Source organism: Myxocyprinus asiaticus, chromosome 43 (genome assembly GCF_019703515.2).
Source record: "Myxocyprinus asiaticus isolate MX2 ecotype Aquarium Trade chromosome 43, UBuf_Myxa_2, whole genome shotgun sequence".
NCBI lineage: Eukaryota > Metazoa > Chordata > Actinopteri > Cypriniformes > Catostomidae > Myxocyprinus > Myxocyprinus asiaticus.
In genome coordinates, this window is record NC_059386.1 from 27,296,037 (window position 1) to 27,318,803 (window position 22,767).

Here is a 22,767-nt window from a genome sequence, read left to right on the forward strand (position 1 = left end):
GAGTAGTCTGGACCGAACTCCAGGCACGTTTTGCTGACAGAGAACGCTTGCAGGTCTCCTATCCCCTTGAGCCTGAGTGATATACCCCTTAGGTCTTCCACATCCCGTCCAGGGGCCAGACATGGAGATTCCAGAGGTCTGGTCGCGGATGCCAGATGGTGCCCCATCCCTGAGAAAGAAGGTCTTTCCTCTGCGAATTTGCCGGGGGGGTGGGGGGCTGGGGGGTTGTCGCGAGGAGCGTGAGGTCCGAGAACCACGTCTGGGTGGGCCAGTAGGGTGCTACCAGAACGGCCTGCTCCTCGTCCTCTCTGACCTTGCACAGGGTCTGTGCAAGTAGGCTCACTGGGGGAAACGCATATTTGCGAAGTCCAGGGGGCCAGCTGTGTGCCAGAGCGTCTATACCGAGAGGTGCCTTGGTCAGGGCGAACCAGAGCGGGCAGTGGGAGGATTCTTGGGAGGCAAACAGGTCTACCTGTGCCTGTCCGAATCGACCCCAGATCAGCTGGACCACCTGGAGGTGGAGTCTCCACTCTCCCTTGAGGGTAACCAGCTGTGACAGCGCATCCGTTGCTGTGTTGAGGTCACCCGGGACATGAGTGGCTCACAGTGACTTGAGGTGCTGCTGAATCCAGAGGAGGAGACGGCAGGCGAATTGTGACATACAATGCTAGCGCAGACTGCCTTGACGGTTGACATATGCTACCATTATGACTGTGCTCATATAATTATCTTTCAAATAAAGGCCAACAAACCAAGCAAGTTATGTGTGAGTGTGTGTCTGTGTGCATGTAAGGGCTGCATGATGTCAAGCTGAATGCATAATTCAGGTGTACCATCTTCTGTGATGAAGGAAAGCAACAGGCAGGTCAATACAAACATGACATGGAAGTAATATAGCATGAAACCATATTTCTCCATATCAACATGCCAAAGTTTGGGTGCGTGTGCAGAGTTAGGTGTCCCGAGAATTTGAAGTGCATGATGTGTGGTGTTTAAGGTGAAAGTTGACTTGATACCGAAGAGGAAATTGTTCAAACTTAAGTTTGCACATTTGGAAGACTTTGGGAGAAAAACAAACTATTAAATTCATGTCTTTTCTCTGAGATGTAAATCACCATTGTCACTATTAACAATCCAAGCACAGTTATCACGGCAGCAGACACATATGAAATATTAAATCTAACATATAGACTGCTCTTTTCAGATTTTTAAGTGCTGGGTAAAAATCCTTGTTGAACTCGATAAAATGATGCTTATCAAACTATGCGACTTTTAAAAACAGCACTTTCACATTATACAGCTGTTTGTATGAATGCACAGTTATGAAAATCCATGAGAGAGTATATCATCTGTGAGTGTTTATGCAAATGTGCAAAGCAAGCAATCTAAACTGCAGTAGGGAGACACCTTCGAAATTAGTTGTCCTCTAGAAAATGTAATTGTGTTTTTCCTCCTCTTTGCTTTGTTAAAACAAGGATGGGCACAGCACTCTGTCTGTAGTGTGAAATAACACACACCCCTCTCTCTTGTTCCGATAAGAACAGTGTTGGGCTAAATTATGATCATGTAAAAGCTTGGTAGAGTCAAAGACCCTGGTACAGTTCACAACAGAACACATCCTCATTGCAAGGACAAACCCACAAACCTTGCCCCTCTAATAAATAAATAAATACAAATCTACCTGGCAAAGTCCTGGTTACCTACTAGGAATACATGCATTGTGACAAGATAAAATAAAATAAAAATACTGTATGCTAAGCTGCAGTTGAAATCACATCGACCTTTATCTCATATTTGAGATGCCAAAACAACAAGCTGGTTAGCAGGTTGCCTATGGAGTGAGATCGACTCATGACTCAAGTGTTTTTTCATACTTAATGAGGTAGGGTGCCCCTCTGGTAGCATCCAGAGTTCACTGGCACCAGTGAGAAACACTGAGTCCCGTGAGTCACGAAAACCAGCTTTCCTCAGCAGTCTGCACAATATCCCTGTATATTCATTATCCACTTTTCCTGGCAATTAGGTCTGATCTCTCACCTCTCCCTGCTTCCACACCATCCTTTGCTCTGAACTGCGACAGGAGAGCTAGAGAGAATGCTCTCATGGCTTCCTCATGTGTCAGGGCTTTTTGCACAGCTGCAGTATGAGGGAAGGGAGCTGATGTGATGTTTACAAATGTGTGCAGGGAAATGTGGAGGCTGTATGCAACTGGAACATGACATACTGCTGTTTATCTCTGATTTATCCTCTGGTTGTTTTGCATATTCACACTATCTTTACAGGCGGATGTTTAGCTTGATATTTAACTTTGCTGATGCAAGAAATTAATTTAAATTACAAATTAAAAATGTTGATTCTATCTTAGAATATCTTTGTTTACAACAATATAGGACAGAAAGCAAATCAAACTAGATGAATTAAGAAATGTGAGTTGTAAAAAACTCTCTGCCACAATGCAAATGTTGTGGCTGTTTGCCAGGACGTTGCTAAGTGTTTGCTAAGATGTTCTAAGTGGTTTTTAGTGTGTTGCTACATGGTTGAGGGTGTTCTGGGTCTTGCTATGGTGTTTTGGTCTTTATGTGTATCTGGTCCCTCCTTCAATTTAAGTCAATGGAATTTTTTGGCCTGTTTTATTATCCACCAGGGAAAAATCAGAAAAATCAGATTGCTTAGAAAAGTAATAGGACACCGCTCCTCAACAAGCTGCATGATTTGAGGTATCATTCATGTACGTAGCACAAATTGTGTTTTTTTAAAACCTTTGAAAGCAACATTTGGCATTTAAGCTCAGTGCATATATCAAGTGTCAAACAGATGAAAGCGAGCATGCATTAATACCAAAGTTAGATAGAATTTACATTTAAGCAAAATCACACTCTTGGCACACTGCTTGTCCAATCAAATTAGAGGGCTGGAACTAACTGTTGTATAATTGAGATTATGAACCATGGTGAGAAAATATAATGCTGCCAGCGAAAAAATTATATGATTATCAAAACAAAAATACAAAGGGGAGATAATCATTTATGGCATTTTTAGGGCAAATAAGTGCTCTCAGTTTGCATACAGAAAAGTGAACTACTTACATGAAAAAACATGTGACCCTCTTTTATCATTTTACACACACACACACACACACACACACACACACACACACACACACACACCTTAGCAGAGCAACAGAAGCTCTGCAGTAAACAGGATCTACCAACATATCAGATCCATTGGTCAGGTAAATAAGATATCATTCGATAAATGGCTTAGAAACGAGAGATGGTGTGATAAATGGCATATCTGAGAAAGACAAAAGAAGAGTTGCACTAACCACCAACAAGATTTAATTTAAACTGAAGTTGCTGCTGATCTGCTACACAGACAATACATAGATAAACTCCCTCATGATGGATCATATCCATATCCTCATATTGCTTAGTGTTATTTCTATTTGTATTGCATATATTTCTATCTATCTATCTATCTATCTATCTATCTATCTATCTATCTATCTATCTGTCTGTCTGTCTGTCTGTCTGTCTGTCTGTCTGCCTGCCTGCCTGTCTCTCAGGAATACTTTGTTTACATAGCTTCCACATATTGATTGACATATCTGTTGGGCGGTGTATCACGGATGCCTGTAACCTTGGCAGAGCTGAACGGGACTCCCACGAACCACACAACACATGTACTGTAGCTAAAAGTGCAGCAGTCACTGAAGTTCACCAAATGACTCATATTTTTCCACAGAAAGGAGGTATTGGCAAGGAAAGTGAAGACAAGCCCATCTGTTAAAAAGGTCGAGATCTGAGCATCTGACTTGGATGTTAGGAAAGTAGACCTACAAAACATTCATTACAAGGCAGATGCTTGAAGAATGGTCAATGAAAGGTCAACAAAAGGTCAAAACCCCATCAAGCTGACCAATTATCTGCCAGGAGTGGAGGCCATATCCATTGAGCGAAAAGTGCAATGCTGAAATGTTATTTCAAGGTCAAGGTAATTTATAAATACAAATCTGTGTCATCAAATATAATGCACAGTGGCCTCATTTGAACTGCTTGCTCTGTAAGAATAATGTTCATGCTGTGTCAAAATCCCTAACAATTCTTAAAGCTGAGTAATATACTGAACATGTAAGTGAGCGTACTTTTTTACATGTGTATTTATTGGGAACCCATGAGACTAACTTTTGAGAGTAAATAGTATTACAGATCTCGATACATTTAGCAGAACATGATAAAAACAGACTTCATGGGAGGACACCACAGAGAAAACTACTGCTCTCCAAAAAAAAACAAAAAAAAAAAAAAGAAAGAAAGAGGAAGAACCCCATTGCTGTTAAACTTAAGCATGCAAAAGACCACCTAAAGGCTCCACAGATCTCTGGGATAATGTTCTGTGGACAGATGAAACTAAAATGTAACTTTTTGGCAAAAAATCCACAACACTATGGAGGAAATATACATTGCACACCAACACCAAAACCTCATCTCAACTGTGAAGCATGGTGGAGGAAGCATCATGGTTTGGAACTGCTTTTATGCATCAGGGCCAGGACAGCTTGCAGTCATTAAGGGAACAATGAATTCAAAATTGTATTAAGAGATTTTACAGGAGGATGACAGGGTAGCGGTCCATTATCTGAAACTTAAAAGAGGTTGGGTGATGCAGAAAGCAATGACCCAAAACACACACGCAAATCAACAACAGAATGGCTAAAGAGGAAGAACATTTATGTTTTGGAATGGCCAAGTCAGAGTCTAGACCTTAACTCAGTTGAGATGTTGTGGCATGACCTGAAAAGGAATGTTAATGCAAGAATTCCCAGAAATATTAATGAACTAAAACAGATCTGTAGAAAGGAATGATGTAAAATCCCTCCTCATCGTAGTACAAGGCTGATAAACAGCTACAGGAAACGTCTGGTGGAGGTTATTGCTGCTAAAGGAGGTTATACCAGTTATTAAATACAAGGGTTCACATAATTTTTCCATTATGGATTGTGAATTAAACAACATTTTCAAACATGAAAATTACAATTATTTGCTTGTCATTGCAGATTGTGTTTGTCTATTATTAGGACTTGAAGATCGAAACTACATACTGCATTGCAAAAATGCAAATAATTCCAAAGGGTTCACATACTTTTTCTTGCCACTGTATTTATTTTTTTGTGGTAAACAAGGTTATGCTACAAATGTTGTTGACTGAGCTTAACTTGTATTGAACATTCCGGAACATTCCTTTAAATATATTCTTCTTTTCATGAAATTACAATAAAATTTTCAGAAGTGAAAAATAATCCTAAAAAAAGTTCATGATTTTCCATGCAAAACCTGCTGCAACTATGCTGAAGTGATGTGGGTGGTTACCAGGGTATTGCTATGCGGTTGCCAAGGTGTTCAGAGTAGTTTTAAGCATGTTGATATGCAGCTCAAAGTGCCCTTCCCCAGTTCTGATATTCTGATCCCTAGATATGGCTTGGTTCCCTCCTTCAGTGTAAATCTATGGGATTAATTTGCCCATTAAATTGGCCACCAGCTGAAAAAATTTAAATAAAATCACTTAGAAAAGTTCTAGCACACCTCTTCTCAACAAGCTGGTCGATTTGAGGTATTATTCATGTCCGTAGCACAAATGGTGCAGGATAAGCCACACACCGAATTTAACATACGGGTTAAGGGTTGGTTCAAATCCCTGTTCAAATGAACAATAGTGATGCTTGCATTCAAAAACAACCCTAACCATGTATATATATATATATATATATATATATACAGGTGCATCTCAATAAATTAGAATGTCGTGGAAAAGTTCATTTCAGTAATTCAACTCAAATTGTGAAACTCGTGTATTAAATAAATTCAATGCACACAGACTGAAGTAGTTTAAGTCTTTGGTTCTTTTAATTGTGATGATTTTGGCTCACATTTAACAAAAACCCACCAATTCACTATCTCAAAAAATTAGAATATGGTGACATGCCAATCAGCTAATCAACTCAAAACACCTGCAAAGGTTTCCTGAGCCTTCAAAATGGTCTCTCAGTTTGGTTCACTAGGCTACACAATCATGGGGAAGACTGCTGATCTGAGAGTTGTCCAGAAGACAATCAATGACACCCTTCACAAGGAGGGTAAGCCACAAACATTCATTGCCAAAGAAGCTGGCTGTTCACAGATTGCTGTATCCAAGCATGTTAACAGAAAGTTGAGTGGAAGGAAAAAGTGTGGAAGAAAAAGATGCACAACCAACCGAGAGAACCGCAGCCTTATGAGGATTGTCAAGCAAAATCGATTCAAGAATTTGGGTGAACTTCACAAGGAATGGACTGAGGCTGGGGTCAAGGCATCAAGAGCCATCACACACAGACGTGTCAAAGAATTTGGCTACAGTTGTCGTATTCCTCTTGTTAAGCCACTCCTGATCCACAGACAACGTCAGAGGCGTCTTACCTGGGCTAAGGAGAAGAAGAACTGGACTGTTGCCCAGTGGTCCAAAGTCCTCTTTTCAGATGAGAGCAAGTTTTGTATTTCATTTGGAAACCAAGGTCCTAGAGTCTGGAGGAAGGGTGGAGAAGCTCATAGCCCAAGTTGCTTGAAGTCCAGTGTTAATGTCATCTGCTGGTGTTGGTCCATTGTGTTTTTTGAAAACCAAAGTCACTGCACCCGTTTACCAAGAAATTTTGGAGCACTTCATGCTTCCTTCTGCTGACCAGCTTTTTAAAGATGCTGATTTCATTTTCCAGCAGGATTTGGCACCTGCCCACACTGCCAAAAGCACCAAAAGTTGGTTAAATGACCATGGTGTTGGTGTGCTTGACTGGCCAGCAAACTCACCAGACCTGAACCCCATAGAGAATCTATGGGGTATTGTCAAGAGGAAAATGAGAAACAAGAGACCAAAAAATGCAGATGAGCTGAAGGCCACTGTCAAAGAAACCTGGGCTTCCATACCACCTCGGCAGTGCCACAAACTGATCACCTCCATGCCATGCCGAATTGAGGCAGTAATTAAAGCAAAAAGGAGCCCCTACCAAGTATTGAGCACATATACAGTAAATGAACATACTTTCTAGAAGGCCAACAATTCACTAAAAATGTTTTTTTTATTGGTCTTATGATGTATTCTAATTCTTTGAGATAGTGAATTGGTGGGTTTTTGTTAAATGTGAGCCAAAATCATCACAATTAAAAGAACCAAAGACTTAAACTACTTCAGTCTGTGTGCATTGAATTGATTTAATACACGAGTTTCACAATTTGAGTTGAATTACTGAAATAAATGAACTTTTCCACGACATTCTAATTTATTGAGATGCACCTGTATATCTGAAGTGCTTTTAAATTCAGATGATAAACTCAACCACTTCAAGGTTTAAAAAAAAAACCAAAACAAGCAAAAGTACAGACTGGACTTGGAAAGAAATCAACATCTGATGTCCCTACTGAGCTCTTAGTCCTTAGTGCCCTAGTGTGTGACCAGTTTCTAAATGTCTTCATCAGCACTTTAAAACTAATGTGTGTATTCCTGCACCTCCCTGAGAAAAACAATACTGTGTGTCAGTTGACCAGCATCCCCTGGGAGGACAGGCAGAGGCAGCACAAATCCTTCACTCATTCAGTGTTGTTTTGTCTTATTTTTCATGCATGTCTCATGCTTTGTTCAAATATGTTACACGTATCTCTTCGTCCATTTATATGTGCAATTTATGGAAATAACTTTTCCATATATTTTACAGTAAATTACCTTCATTAAATTATGCAAAACAACAACAGCAGTTGCCAACAAATGAATCTGAGATTTTATCTTGATGATTTTGCAATGATTACTAAACTTTTTATTTTCTTAATTTAACCCAAAACTGTCATTTCAAACTTTTTGAAAAAAGTTTTAAAGTCAACACGAAAAGGTGTTCGCAACCATTTTTACTTCAGTAATCTGACATATTTCCAAATGAAACAACATTTACCAAGGAAAAGTGGTTTTATTTACTGGGAATTGATTGGATCATGAAAAATGGGCATTACATAACAGAATGGAGCCAGGTGGGTGGAGGGCAGGGGTTGAAAAATAGGGCTCGGTGATGTCATCCTAAAAGTAAAGTTGTGTCTGAGGCGGAGTAAGTTTTGATGTTTTGATGAAAGATTACCAAAGCAAACATTTATTCTCTTTGGAATAACATGCGCCGAACAATTGTGCACAATAAGACGAGGAACGTATAGAGTCAATTTAGATTTAATGTGGACTTTAATGCATTCCACTGAAAGGTAACTGATCTGAGTGCACTGCAATATTCATCAAGTTCAGCATAACTAAAGGCCACGTGTGACAGCGTCTTCAGATTGAGTGCAAAAAGGGCTGTATGTTAGCAATTAAATGTTTTCAGATGTATAATGTGATTAAACTGCAGCCTCACACTAGTTACTTGCAGCTCTGCTTGCTAGAGATAAACCAAAACAGAGACAGGAAGAGACCACAGGGGAGGCAGAACAATTTATATCTATCAGTGCCCATCCTATACCCGGTCTCCTGAGGGAGGATGAGAGGAGCATTATCCTCTTTACTCCGGATTAAAATGGCCTTGTGATTGACCCAGCTACTTTTTGGATTGTGTGATCGTGATGTGGCAGGTGCTTGTGTCAGACGACGCTGGATAGGGTCATTAACCCCTTTCACCTTACACAGGCACAAAGATTAACAGCTTTTTACTGAAGCCACTTGATTCAACAATGAAGAACTGGTGCTGATGTGGTGGCAAATTTAAGGCATTATATAGAACAAGAAAATATATCCTAACCTAAACAAGACAATTTCTCAACAAAATGTATATAAAGGATCCATACTGAATATCATGTTGTGCTTTAGATCCTTTTATACAATAATATATTTATTGTGATCTATCTATCTATCTATCTATCTATCTATCTATCTATCTATCTATCTATCTATCTATCTATCTATCAAAAAGATAGTTGCTGAAATCTAAAGGAATAGTTCACCCAAAAATGAAAATTCTCTTATCATTTACTCACCCTCATGATATCCCAGATGTGTATGACTCTCTTTCTTCTGCTGAACACAAACGAAGATTTTTGGAAGAATACCTCAGCTCTGTAGGTCCATACAATGCAAGCCAATGGTGACCAGAACTCCAGAAGCTTAAAAGACAAAGACAAAAATGTCTTCTGAAGCGGTCCAACTGGTTTTGGGTGAGAACAGACATAATTTAACTCCTATTTCACTTTACATCATGTGATTGCAGTCTCTAGGTACAATCATGATTTCAAGCTCGATTACACTTCCTAGTGCATGTGAAGAGTGCTAGGTGGCGCTATAGGAATTGTAGTCCAGCTTGAAATCATGTGCGGTTTCAAGATGTAGAGTGGAAAAGGAGTTATATTTTGGTGTGTTCTCACCCAAAATCAACTTGATTGCATTAGAAGACATTGATTAAACCACTGGAGTCTTATGGATTACTTTTATGCTGACTGTATCTGCTTTTTGGCGCTTTTGGAATTCTGGTAACCATTCACTTGCATTGTATGGACCTAAAGAGCTGAAATATTCTTCTAAAAATTTTCGTTTGTGTTCAGCAGAAGAAAGAAAGACATACACATCTGGAATGGCATGAGTGTGAATAAATGATGAGAGAATTCTCATTTTTGGCTGAACTAACCCTTTAAGTAAATAATTTTGCTTAAGACTTTATCTAGCAAAACAAGGGTCTATATGGGATAGATTGCTCCTCCTATCTTTCGTCGTCAGAGGGGAAAGTCAGAGGACCAGACAGGTAGCACAACATCAGTTTCAGCTGAACGGAAACTAAACATCAGACAGTCTCAAACGAATGGACATAAATTAGATTATCTAATAGATGCTTCTACCTGAGGAAGAGAGAGCCGAGTTAAGAAGGAGGATAGACATATTTGGAATAAAAGGGGAGGTGGGTGGGGGTAAATCTCTCTCTCTCTCCGTCTTTCCCTCCCCGACACATCTCTCCAGTAGTGCTCTATCTTTCCGACTCCTGAGGAGGCAGAAACGGCTAACTGTCCGTTAACGACCCGAGCATCTCTGACATCCAAACGCAATTAGCCTACTAAACAGAACATTATATTCGCGCTGTAGTTATCGTAAAAGTGGCATACAGGTAGATTATGTACCACATTGTTGTTTTGCTGTAACATCGACCGACATTATGAAACTTTAAATAGTCTTTTTTGACTATGTGAAAGGTTCCTTAGACAATTACATGTGCTTGCTGAAGCCTATACGGAACATTTCGGTTCAGATCAATCGGAGTCATATCTCGTGATCTCTTCTCATCGCGAGCTTGTGGACTGTGCAATTTCCACGTCGGCGATGTTGTTTTCCATTTTAATCGATACATGAGACCTGAGGTCAAGAGTCAAGAATTTATGCCTTTTATGTGGATTGCCTCACGCTGAATATAATTCAAACTACTCAAACTTTTATCACATATGACACGGATTATTAAAGATGAGACGCTTATTTTGACTATTACAGTGGAATAAAGTGCAGAGCATCATCACCGCACCTTCAGGATGTTCAAGCGAGGTAAGATCAACATTTGTGATTTTTTTTAAAACTTTTTTAAATATAATTTTATTTAACATTTTTATATATTCATATTTTAGATTAGTGCGTTTGTTGAAGTTCAAGCTGAAAGTAGGTTACAATTCTATTAATCGCGCGCGTGACTCTTCCACGCGCATTTGACTTTACATTACAGAAACTCTTTATAACATTTTATAGTTGGGTTTGTCTCTGGTTTCACTAGTTTTTTAAGTTGTGGTGAGCTTTTAGACTGTGCGCCAATGAAATATTAATACACAGCACGTAATATTATTCTTAAAAAGAGACAAGCGATGCCGCACTGCAGCTGACAACTACAGGAGGTTACTTGCTGGCCGTGTTTTAACTAGTCCAGTAAAAACAATTAAATCCCGTTGGTGATTCTCATCTTTTTAAAACTGGAGAGGCGGTGCATGGAAACAGCAAGGCGCCCAGAGGACCATTGTTTGTGAACTCTTGCATATGTTGTGTCTGATTCCCACAAAAAAAGAATAGAGTAAATACATTTTGATTGCTGTAATTGCTGTCTCAAAAAAGTATTTACCCAAATATGTTTTTATCACACTGTATTTTGCTGTTACGTACATAGTTCATTGTTATGCGCTATACCTATATGGTACATTGCATAAGAGATATGTATTGGTAGTGTCTAGATTTCAAAACAAGCCATGTGTGAAATAATTCAAGAAACATCCAGGTCATGAAAATTGATGGATCAACACAAGTGTGTGTCCACAAAGGGGTGCTGTTTTACCCAAAGCAGGAAGTTAAGCATGTTACAATGTTTTTAAGCACATTTTTGCAATTGCTTTAACTTTTGTTTTATCTTTAGTAACATATGTGATTGCCAACAGATAATATAATAGACATGGTAATTTATGGCAGCTTTGGAGTGTGCGCACGTGCTCACATACGCGCGCGCGCGCGCGCGCACACACACACACAAATACATTTTAATTTAAAAGTAATTTCTATCACCAAGAACTACCAAGAACTACTTTTCATTTCCATATTTTAAGTTATCGGCATCAATGTTTGTTCTTTAATCTGTTACTATGTACTTACCTAAAAAAGACATTACCTCCAGTTATTTTAGCCTCTGAGGATTGACTGTGGAGTCATAACATTTTTACTAATGCTCAGCCTGCAGCTTCAATCCAGCCTGCTCTGGGAACTGCTTCCTCATTTACTTCTCATTACAAAAGAATGTGTGGGTTTGAGCTGAGACAAAGAAAGCGAGAGAGATTTGTGCCGGGATTTGTTTGTGTGCTTAAAGGCATTCTGTGTTAGCTGTGACACAAGCCCCTCCTCAATGCAAACACACAACAACAGACAATAAAATGATAAGGAGTTATGAATGTTTATTGGTAGGAGTCTATGCTTACAGCCCAGGGGTGTTGAAAGGGGTCTGGGACACATAATAATAGTGAGTAGCGCAAATCTGTTGACAGTAAAGCTGTTTGTCTTCGACAAATTGTGTTTGGTTTTCTGCAAACATGGGTTTCTCAAGGATTTGACTGGTGCTGTACTATAGATCATCAAAATTTGGGATGATGTTTGGAATGACACTGTAAAGTTAATTTAGTCTCAGTACCTGTAGGCCATTATGTGTCCGAAACCTGTTTGGGTTATTGATCCATCCATAACCTCTAAACAGGAAACAAGAAAAGGCTTCTTTTAATGCAAACATGTGAGAAGACAATATAGTGACTTAATATTGAAGGTTACAATTGCTAGGTTTCCATCCAACTTGAATTTGAAATGTGCACTTAAGGAAACCTAAATGAAAACGTTAATGCAAATAATTTATTCGCAAAACTATTGGCATGTTTTGACCATTTGTGCTCATGTTCTTCAAACATATCCCTTGACATTCGGAAGTGTTAAACCCACAGCTGGTTGTTAAAATGGGTCTTCACAATCAGCCAGAATAGCTAAATATTTGGATGTAAACCAAGCTAATGATCGATAACCTTACAAAAAAGTACTGTGGCAAAGTACATGGCAATATTGTGGTACTTAATAATTGCCATATTCATATATCATGGTTTATACATGGTGCCCTGTAAAAGTGTTGTGGGGTAACTAAATTCCACAAATTTATTGTAGTCAAAAATATTATTTAAAAGAGTTATATGATGAGAAATTACCTTTTCCTTGATTGTTAAATTAAAAGAGCTTGAAATTCTATGAAAGCATAACTTTCAGAACTCAGAACCGTTAGAAATTGCTCCTTATGGTAACATTTTCACTTCTTGCCATACTCCAATATACTTCAAAGAATACCATGGTATTACCATGGCATCAAGTCTAAGACTGTGTTTCCTCTAGCATGGAAGAAATCCCCTCAAAGCCACTCTCAGTGCTAGGGAACAGCTTGCTCAGCACTGCTGTCAATCCCACAATCCACCTCGCGATCGTGGCGCTTGGCTTCCATAAGAATGAAGTGAAAACGCTCGCTCACCTTCACTCACAACACGCCAGTGGAATCGTACGGTAAAACACGTGACTTTTTTTGTAAACAACAAGAGCCTAAACTTATGCTTTCCTTTCACGATTATGAAATTTGTCTGACGATTAATTTTCAAACATATAATTGCAATTATGACAAATAATTGTCTCTTTTAGGACTTTCACAATTAATTGTCTGTTTTAGGGCTATGGCGATTAATTGTCTCTTTTAGGGCTTTCACGATTCATTTTCAAATAAATTGTCTCATGATTGCTTCATACACCTTAAGAAGACATTTTTACATATTAACTTCAAATATATAAATCAAATAATAAAATATGGATATATGATTTCATTTTAAGACTTAAAAAATGTATATCATCATATATCAAATATGAAAATATTTCTAAATACTTAAAATATGTCTCTCTTTTTGGTCAACTTTAATTTTGGTCAATTTTACATACAAAAAAATATTATATTATATTATATTATAATATATTATATTATGGAATAGTAAAATATTTCTGTCCTAATTTCTTCACTTTCACTTATTATTTTAATGCTCTTTAATTAAACCCACGAGCCCTTATTTCTTAGGAAGCAAAGCTTTGAGATTTCGTTTCATCGTTTTAGCACTCCACAGAAATAGAGTAAGTGTGTGTCATCTCCTCTGTGTCATTGCGTGTCATTAACACTGCGTATATGAACCTTTATGACCAGGAACATTTGCCATTACACGATTGTTTTAAATTTAGGCCGGAGTTCTTTGAGTTCAAAGTTTATATTTGTTTGTTTATATTTTCGCGGGAGTTTGGTGCAAGCCTCTGCTGACGGCGCGCACATCAGAGTGCTTGAGAAGCACTTCATGCGCTCTTCCAGACAGGAGCTGATCTGGTTGACATCTGCCTTGCAGCTCAGTTAAAATTCCCTTATTTGGGCATTAAAATGTGATTGGAATTTGAAGTGCACAATAATCGTGATTCTTTCAAATAACCACGGTTAGATCAAAGAACCGCGGTCAGATGATTATTTAATAATTGCAACAGCCTACTTGTAACCTTCACCGTATACACACAAAACCACTAGATAGAGATGTAAAGTGTAGATAAGATTACTTTTTGTGGTCCAAAAAAAAAAAAAAAAAAAAAAAAAAAAAAATCCTAGTTTGCAGTTCTGGCTTTAAAGCACCCAGAGCATTGGTGTAATGAGCCCATTTCTTTTTCTGCTCACCTCTGTGAAGCCATCTCTTAACCTTAGATTGCTCCAGGTTCTCTACAATATGTCTATCTCTATTTCCATTATCCCTTCACCTGCGCAAAGGTGTAAGAAAGAGTTGAGGCAGCTCAGATTAAATAAAAGTAAAAAAAAAAAAAGTAAAGAAAGAAACTATTGCTTTAGTCGCAGACAGGAAACAGGAGGTTTCTTACCATACAAAGTGCTAATGGTTGGGCAATGAGCCGCTGCAGCTTGTTGGCCCATTTTAATAGCTCGTTCAGTTGAAAGCTTGTTTAGTTTGCGATCTCTACATTTGATTCTACATATGATTCAGTGTATGTATGTGTGAATATTGCCCTTCTCATTCTATAATTTCTAAGCATTTGTGTTTGTAGGTGTCTGTGGCTGGAGGCATGTGAACTGCTTGTGGCCAACTGTTAGTGTGTGTGGAATGCACTAAAGTAGTGCCATAAGTCAGTGGTTCTCAACCTTTTTGACTCCAAGGACCCCCACTGTCCAAGACAATATTTGAAGGCCCCTTCGCCCAAAACTAAACGTGTCTGATTAAAATAATTAATCATGTATAATTGTTGATTCTAGAAGTTTCAGAAAGAGTCTGTTTATAATTTGTGGGCATACATCTTAAAGTATTTTTAGCATTTTAATCAAGTTGGATTATTTTAATTATTTTAATATTTCTTATTTTAAATAAATTTTAAGTCATATTGAGGCCCCCTTGGAAGTGTGCTGAGGCCCCCTAGTGGGTCCCGGCCCCCTGGTTGAGAACCACTGCCATAAGTGACTGTTCAACTTGTTAGTCATTAAAAGGCTCTAAGTAATTGTTCAACAGGTCTTAAAAAGATTATGAATGCCGATCACCTTCATATGTGGAAAACAGCCAATGGAACATGCTTGCCTTGTGGAGCCTTAAAATCTAATGATAACAATTTAATACTTATACAGTTATGCTTTTTAGCAACAAAAGTGAATTTTAGCAATAATTATAAGTCTTCAACAGATTAAAAATATGAATAAGGCCTGTTTTACATTTCTCACATATGCAGCATGTTCTTATTTCAGTGCCCATATTAACAGTTTACAGAATTAACATTGCGCAAATAAGTAGTGCAGGATTGCAAGTAGAGTTTCTGGAAATGTACTTTAAACCTATTTATAAAATCAAACTTTTGCAGAATAGTCTTTTATGAAGCAACATAAAATAATAATGCTTACTACTCACTAGGGGTGCAACGGATCACAAAACTCACGGTTTGGATCATATTACGGTTTTTGAATCACGGATCAGATCATTTTTTGGAGTAGCAAAAAAGAAAAAAGGGTGTAGGGGTTGGGGAGGGGGACAAATATAACTTTGCTTTCCATTTATTACTTAAAGAACACTTACAGCAAGGAACTTTTGCCTATGGTTTTAACAAAAACAACATTCAAAATGCCCAGTGTTTAAATAAAATCTTAAAATAAAATATTCAGTAGTTGTTAAAGTGCAAAATGAGGTATGATGATACCTTCTTCCTTTAAACAATAGTGAATGAAAAAATGATGTGCACATCATTAAAAAAGTAAAAAAAAAAAGAAAGAAAACAATTTATTTTTCAAAAAGATTAGGATGTCTACATTGTCTGGGGAGAGAGTAGACCTCTGTGCAGTCACTATGTCTCCTGCCGTGGAGAACACCCTCTCACAAAGAACTTAAGTGGCAGGCACAACAAGATAGTGTCTTGCCATCATGACAATGTGAGGGTATTTACACTCATTGCATTTCCACCATGCAAGTGGATCACCACCATCCACTGGCATACTGCTTGCTGCCCTGTAGGACACCACCTCCTCTTTGATGGTGTTGGCAAAATTCTTGTCTGTGTCCTTATTTGCAAAGGTCTCCCCAAAAAGCTCCTCCATGGCAGACTTCTTTTGTGGAGGAGATGCCTCTGTGTCTGCTCCTGTGGGTGTCGGCTCTGTGGTTTGTCCCTGCAGAAAAAATGGCCCTGATCTATTAAACTAACTATATTTCTTATCATATTTCATAGAACGATAATTGTGGCAATCAACAACATTTGCCATTATTATTCATAATAAAAATGGATGATTCTCATAACAATAGCATAGAAGACTAGACTGCAGTATTTATTATAAGTAATTCACTCCAGTAGCCACAATCTCAATGGTGAGATCGCTGTATGTCCTCTCGTGTAGAGTCTAGGTGAGTCAGGGACTTGAACCTTGGATCAAGTGCAGTAGATCTATGAAGATAGTCTTGCATATTAGGGGGGTCGGTGTATCTGGGGTTCATGTCCCTTCTAATGGCAGCCTTGACATCTATAGTGATGGTGCTGTCTTCCTCACTTGGAGCCATGGATTGTAGAATCCTTGTTTTCAGAGGTAGGATCATGGACACAGATGGTGCAGTTTCAGTGCTCAAGAGGGTTGTAACTGTTTTGCACCTGGATGACCTCCTTTGCCACTTTCATATCATCATCAGACAAGGTGGCAATGTCTCTGATATTTTTTTTCAAAGTCTTTTCTGTCAGTGCAGATTATACAACTGCCTGCTGCTCAAGATAGCGCTCCAACATGTCATAAGTGGAGTTCCATCTTGTTGTGTCATGTATGAGCTTGCGGGCTGGTAGCTGTAGCATTTCTTGCTTGGTTTTAAGCACATGAGCTGCTGTTGTGCTTCTGTAGAAAAAGAAAACCACCTTTCTGATCCTCCCAAGGAAGCGGTCCATCTGGTTCACTGAGATTCACTTTTGGTATGCTAAATTGATCACATGTGCAAAGCAAGCTATCTGTGGCCCCAGTCCAGCTTCTATCACTGCATTTACGTGGTTCTTGGCATTATCTGTGGTGACTGGGATATTGCTATTGTGCCCTTCTAACTTACACTCTGCTACTGCTCCTATCAGTACCTGCGCTAGATTTGTGCCTGTGTGACTCTCATAGAGGGGGCGTGTCTGTAGCACCGGACTTCACATCTCCCACTCTGCTGTGATGTAGTGAGCAGTCACAGTCACGTAGCTTTCCGTGGCCCTGGAGGTCCACCCGTCTGTGGTAATTGCAATAGAGGATGCCTTGGATAATTCTGCGACAATTTTGATTTTTTCCTGTTCATAAAGTTCTGGCACGATCTTCATACTGAAGTGGATGTGCGAGGGGATTTCATAGCGTGGTTCAAGCATTTTCACCATATTTTTAAACCCTTTGTTTTCCACAACGGAGTATGGCCTCATGTCTGCAGCGATAAACATCCCATTAGATTTGGTAATCGCTTTAACCTGGTCTGATTCTGCTGCAAAGGGCTGCTTAAATGCCACGGTGAGAAGCTGTTGTTGTGTCTTGGCTCCCGTCACTGGCACACCAGGGTGATGTTGCTTCAGTTGGGTGGCCATGCTCGATGTACTGCCACTTTCATATGGCTTTCTCATGCCACAATGCCTACATACTGTAACAGTTTTGTCCACCACCCTTCTTCCGACATCATTATATTTTACGGGGAAGCCCAAATGCTAAATATGACTGAATCCAGACAATTTAAGTAGTTTGTCATTACACTTCGGGGTTTGGGTTCCGTGCAGATTAATTACCATTTTGATGTAAATAGGGATGTCCCGATACCAATACTGGTATTGGAATCGGGTCCGATACCACGCTCATGTACTGGTACTCTTACTCGTAAAAATGCTCCGATACCACAAAACTGATACCATCTGACATACGTGTGTCATTATGTAAACATTCAGTGCACAAATTAAAATCATGTCCTTTCCTAGTGAGATTATTTAACAGCAAAAGCTGCTATTTAATGTGATAAATTTATAGTTTGCACATGTAGCATTTTAAATGTGAGTGCTTGTGAATGCGTGGAGCCAGTGTTGTGCAGATATAAAAACAAAAAGTGTTCATACCTTTAAGAGATCCTTGGCTCATCCATGGTAAACACTATTATGAGCATCGCATGCTCTGTTTGCAGCAGATGCCAGCAGGCAGAGCGCTAATGTACTTTTAAGCACGAGTCATATACAGACTAAATATTTATTTTTTTAAATAGTAGCCTTTGCGGTTTAATAATCACTTTGAGTCATGTAGTGACCGGCATTCTGGTTTAAGTCAGAGCTCCTTGGTCAATACAACACAGAAACACTTCAAAATAAAAGCTCCGCCAAAATAAAAGCTACATTTAAATGAAAAATTATGACAGAAATAGTCACTACTATGTATTATACGTATACATATATATATATATATATATATTCACTGTTATACGACTATTACTACTACCATTCATAAAGCAATAGTAATTGTATTATATATGTATTATTAATATTATTGGATAAGATGGCGCCGCAGATGGCTGCTTCGGTGTGGAGCTCTGTAGCGTTTTTGTTACTTTTGTTTGTTTGTCATGTTTTTTGTCCCTCTTTCCCGATCAGTTTCGCCAGGGATGAACTGCTGAATATTCGGCAGAGCATACCTGATAATGTTTTGCCAGTGTCTGATTATTTGGATGTTTTATTAGACACCTTAGTTGGAGGCACAGCGGTGCTCTACAAGCGATCCAAAAGATGCACGCGAGGGAAGCAAGCCGGCGTGCTTGTGAAGCTTCATCAACGCGGCTTTAGGACTCCGCTGCCGAGTATTCATCTGGCGAATGTTCGCTCCCTCGCCAACAAAATGGACAAACTGCTTCTGCTCACTCAAACAAATAAGGACTTTTCTAACTCTGCTGCTCTGTGTTTCACGGAAACCTGGCTGAATGAAGCCATTCCGGACAGCACGTTTCATCTACCGGGCTTCCAGCTGTTCAGAGCGGATCATGTTGTGGAATCATTGGGGAAAACGAAAGGCGGTGGAACATGCTTTTACATCAACGAAAGTTAGTGTACAGATGTAACAGCATTGAAGAAGATGTGCTGTCCTAATTTAGAAGTACTCTTTATCTACTGTAAGCCTTTCTACTCGCTGCGGGAGTTTTCCTCGTTCATTCTGGTGAGTGTTTATATCCCACCACAAGCGTGTGTAAACGCAGCGTTGCAACAGCAGGCTGATCACATCATAGACATGGAGCAAAAACACCCGGACTCACTTATTATTATTTGGGGAGATTTTAATAAAGCTAACCTCACCCGTGAACTTCCAAAATACAAACAACACATAACATGCCCCACCAGAGACAGAAATATACTGGATCACAGCTACACCACTGTAAAGGATGCATATCGCTCTGTCCCATGTGCAGCTTTGGGACTCTCTGATCAACATCTGGTTCATCTTCTCCCGACCTACAAGCAGAAACTAAAATCAGCTAAGCCTGTAGTAAGGTCTGTAAAGTGATGGACCAATGAAGCTGATTGGAGTGTTTTTGAGGCTGCAGCCACAGACCTGGACGAGCTCACAGATACTGTGACATCATATATCAGTGCATCCCTACTAGGACTTTTTTATCATTCAATAATGATAAACCATGGTTTACAGGAAAACTCATACATCTTTGACATGCCAAAGAGGATGCTTACAGAAGTAATTTTTTTTTTTTATAATTACATTTATTTATCACACATTATACATTTGCACATATACAGTGAAATTCTTTTTTTCACATATCCCAGCTAAGCTGGGGTCAGAGTGCAGGGTCAGCCATGATACAGCACCCCTGGAGCAGATAGGGTCAAGGGCCTTGCTCAAGGGCCCAACAGTGGCATCTTAGTGGTGCTGGGGCTTGAACCCCCAACCTTCTGATCAGTAACCCAGAGCCTTAACCGCTGAGCTAGCGCACAGGAACACACTGACAAAGGAAATCAGAGTGGCTAAAAGAAGCTACTCTGAAAAGCTTAAAAAACAGTTTTCAGCCAACGATCCTGCATCTGTGTGCAAAGGCCTGAAAAGCATCACCAAGAACAAGACACCTCCCCTCACTCTGTAGAGAGTCGACTAATGTCTGATGAACTGAATGTGTTTTACTGCAGGTTTGAAAAGCCCAGTCTCACACCCCTCCCCTGCTCTGATCTTCACCACACACACACACCAACACCTCCTGGAACCCTCCTCCTCCCCCTCCTGCTACACATTCTGCACTTATGATCTGTGATGGTGTATGTGTCGGGTCTTTTGGAAACAAAAGACTAGGAAAGCTTCAGGCCCAGATGGTGTTTCACCTGCCTTTCTGAAAGTCTGCGCTTACCAACTGGCAATTTTCTATTAGAGAAAATAATGAATGGATTAACTCAGAAAATCACTTTATTATTTTTATATAGTCACAGCTTAGTCATGCAGATGCAGGATATGTGAAACAGGCCTAACTGGGCAATTACGGAGCAGTATGTGAAAAACCAGGACCCTTTTGCAAGAACTATACTCTGACTCGTACATTAAAACTTTGTTGTTTGGAAAAGGGCACAGTCATGAACTCATTTGTATATATGACACATCTTTTTAGAAAATGTTTTTATTCACAGCCCTTCACCTCTTTGTGGGTAACTACCACAAAGTCTGCTCATATTTAGCATTTTGCAATCATGAAAATAGACCCACTCATGCCTGACCCCTTTACTGTGTCAAACAGTTGATTAACCTAAACTCTTAGCAAACATTTGTCCCTCTCTCTCTCTCTTTGGAGTGTTAATTAAATATGAAGTGTAGGAAGGTGTGGTCATTAGCTGATGATAATTAGCAGTCAATGAGAGAAAAAGCAAACAATAATCTTTCGGCAGAGGTCTGCCATGTCACACCCCATTGAGAGATTAATGGTGTATTAACGGGCAAAGACAGGAACCGTGCGAGGAAAGGTCACCTGTGACGCGAGTTCCCTTTGGAAACGGGGACTCGCGATACAGGGTTCTGTTTGTGCTTGTCAGTGAGCAGTCTCCCTGACTGCTGAATGGTGTTTGTACAGCAGAGAAGAGAACTTCCTGCAGATGATTTCCATTTTATTAACTTGATGGTGATGGTATGAATGAACCTGCCCTTTGTCGAATTAAATCACACACCCATCTGCAGGAGCATTGCTAGACATAAAGGACATTAGCCCATTAGTGGCATATCGTAATGCAAAGATATCTTTGTGAATAATACAAACTGGCGGTCCATTTAAATGTTTTTTATTAATGCGGCTGCCAAGTTTTCAAAGACCAGTATTCACTCCTTTATTGTATTACTGTATAACAATGTCTGCTAGAAAAGATGATAATAATAAAAAAAGATCAACTAAAAATTAAGAATCAATAATAAAGAGAAAATATTTTTATTTAATTTAATTTGAGAAAGATTATTGTTTAGGTATATAGGTTGACAGTGCTGGGTAGATTACTTCTGAATTGTAATTCGGTACTGATTACAAATACCATTACAAAAATTGTAGTCAGTAACATAATCTCTTTGTTTACTGTTTAAAGTAATCTGATTGCTTTTGGATTACTTCTGACCTAATTCTTGTTCATTTGATGTCATGCCATGACTTGCATTTGAGTTGTATAAACTCGTACCATTCTGACACTGTTGCTTAAATGCATAAAAGAAAACAAACTTTTTCTGAGTGAAATAAAATTTTAGCAATTTTGGCATTACAGACGCCATCCAATTGTGTTAACAGATAAGACCAGTTATATTTGTGAATTAACAAATATAAATGGAAATTAATAAATGGAAAAGCAAAAAAAAAAAAGCAAAAAAAAAAAAAAAAAAAAAAAAAAAGCAAAGAGCATTCATGTAAATTTGTAAGCTTTTAAGCTTATTTGCTAAAATAAAACTAACTTTACCACAATAGTGCAATCGGAACAGCATTTATGTGTGGATTGCAGTTCTATCCAGAATTCAAGACTTAACAAATGTATATTAGCTGTAGGCTGATTTAGAATAAAAAGTGTAAAATATTTAAAAAAAGAAAAATTAAAGGGAACAATAAATTATGAACAATGTACTACCTTTGCCCGATTAATATGTAATCATGTAATCCATAATAAAGTAATTTTAATCTGATTATGAGTATTTTAATTTTGTAATCTCATTTAATTTTTGTAATCTGTTACTACCCAGCACTGTAGGTTGATAATGCCAACTAATTTTGCACACTTTTGTATTAAAGCTTGTCTATTAATAACCCATAAATAATAGAGTCAAAGTTAATTTATGTTCTTCTCCCTTGTGCCTTTAACAATCTATCCAAAAAAGATTAATTTCCAGTAACAAGAAATTTGTCGGCCTACACTTAATGTGAAATTGCTACATGACGCGGCACGATCACAGCCAATTAGAACAACGTGATCTCACGAGAACTCGTATGTATTCTTACATAAGGTTTGGTTCTAGAAAACGTACATTCTCTTACATTTGCATAGACACCAAAAGGTACAGTATTGACATATCGACAGCATGTAAACGCCATCATTTTACGGATTAAAACCTATAGAAACGTACAAATGTTTACATGTACTGTTTGAATTGATTAATATTGAATAATTCATAGAATTAATCAGTTAAATAAATTTAATTTA

The 22,767-nt window shown here is 38.7% G+C and overlaps 1 protein-coding gene across 1 annotated transcript in view; it reads left to right on the forward strand.

The window, feature by feature from the left end:
* Nucleotides 1-9,861: 9,861 nt before the first annotated feature.
* The window catches only part of LOC127433348 (reticulon-4 receptor-like 1), a 178,641-nt gene continuing 165,735 nt past the window's right edge, over nt 9,862-22,767 (forward strand). The window contains exon 1 of the mRNA XM_051685162.1: nt 9,862-10,575. Within this exon, the coding sequence (XP_051541122.1) occupies nt 10,563-10,575 (13 nt within the window). The 5' untranslated portion in view covers nt 9,862-10,562. The remainder of the gene's footprint in view (nt 10,576-22,767) is intronic.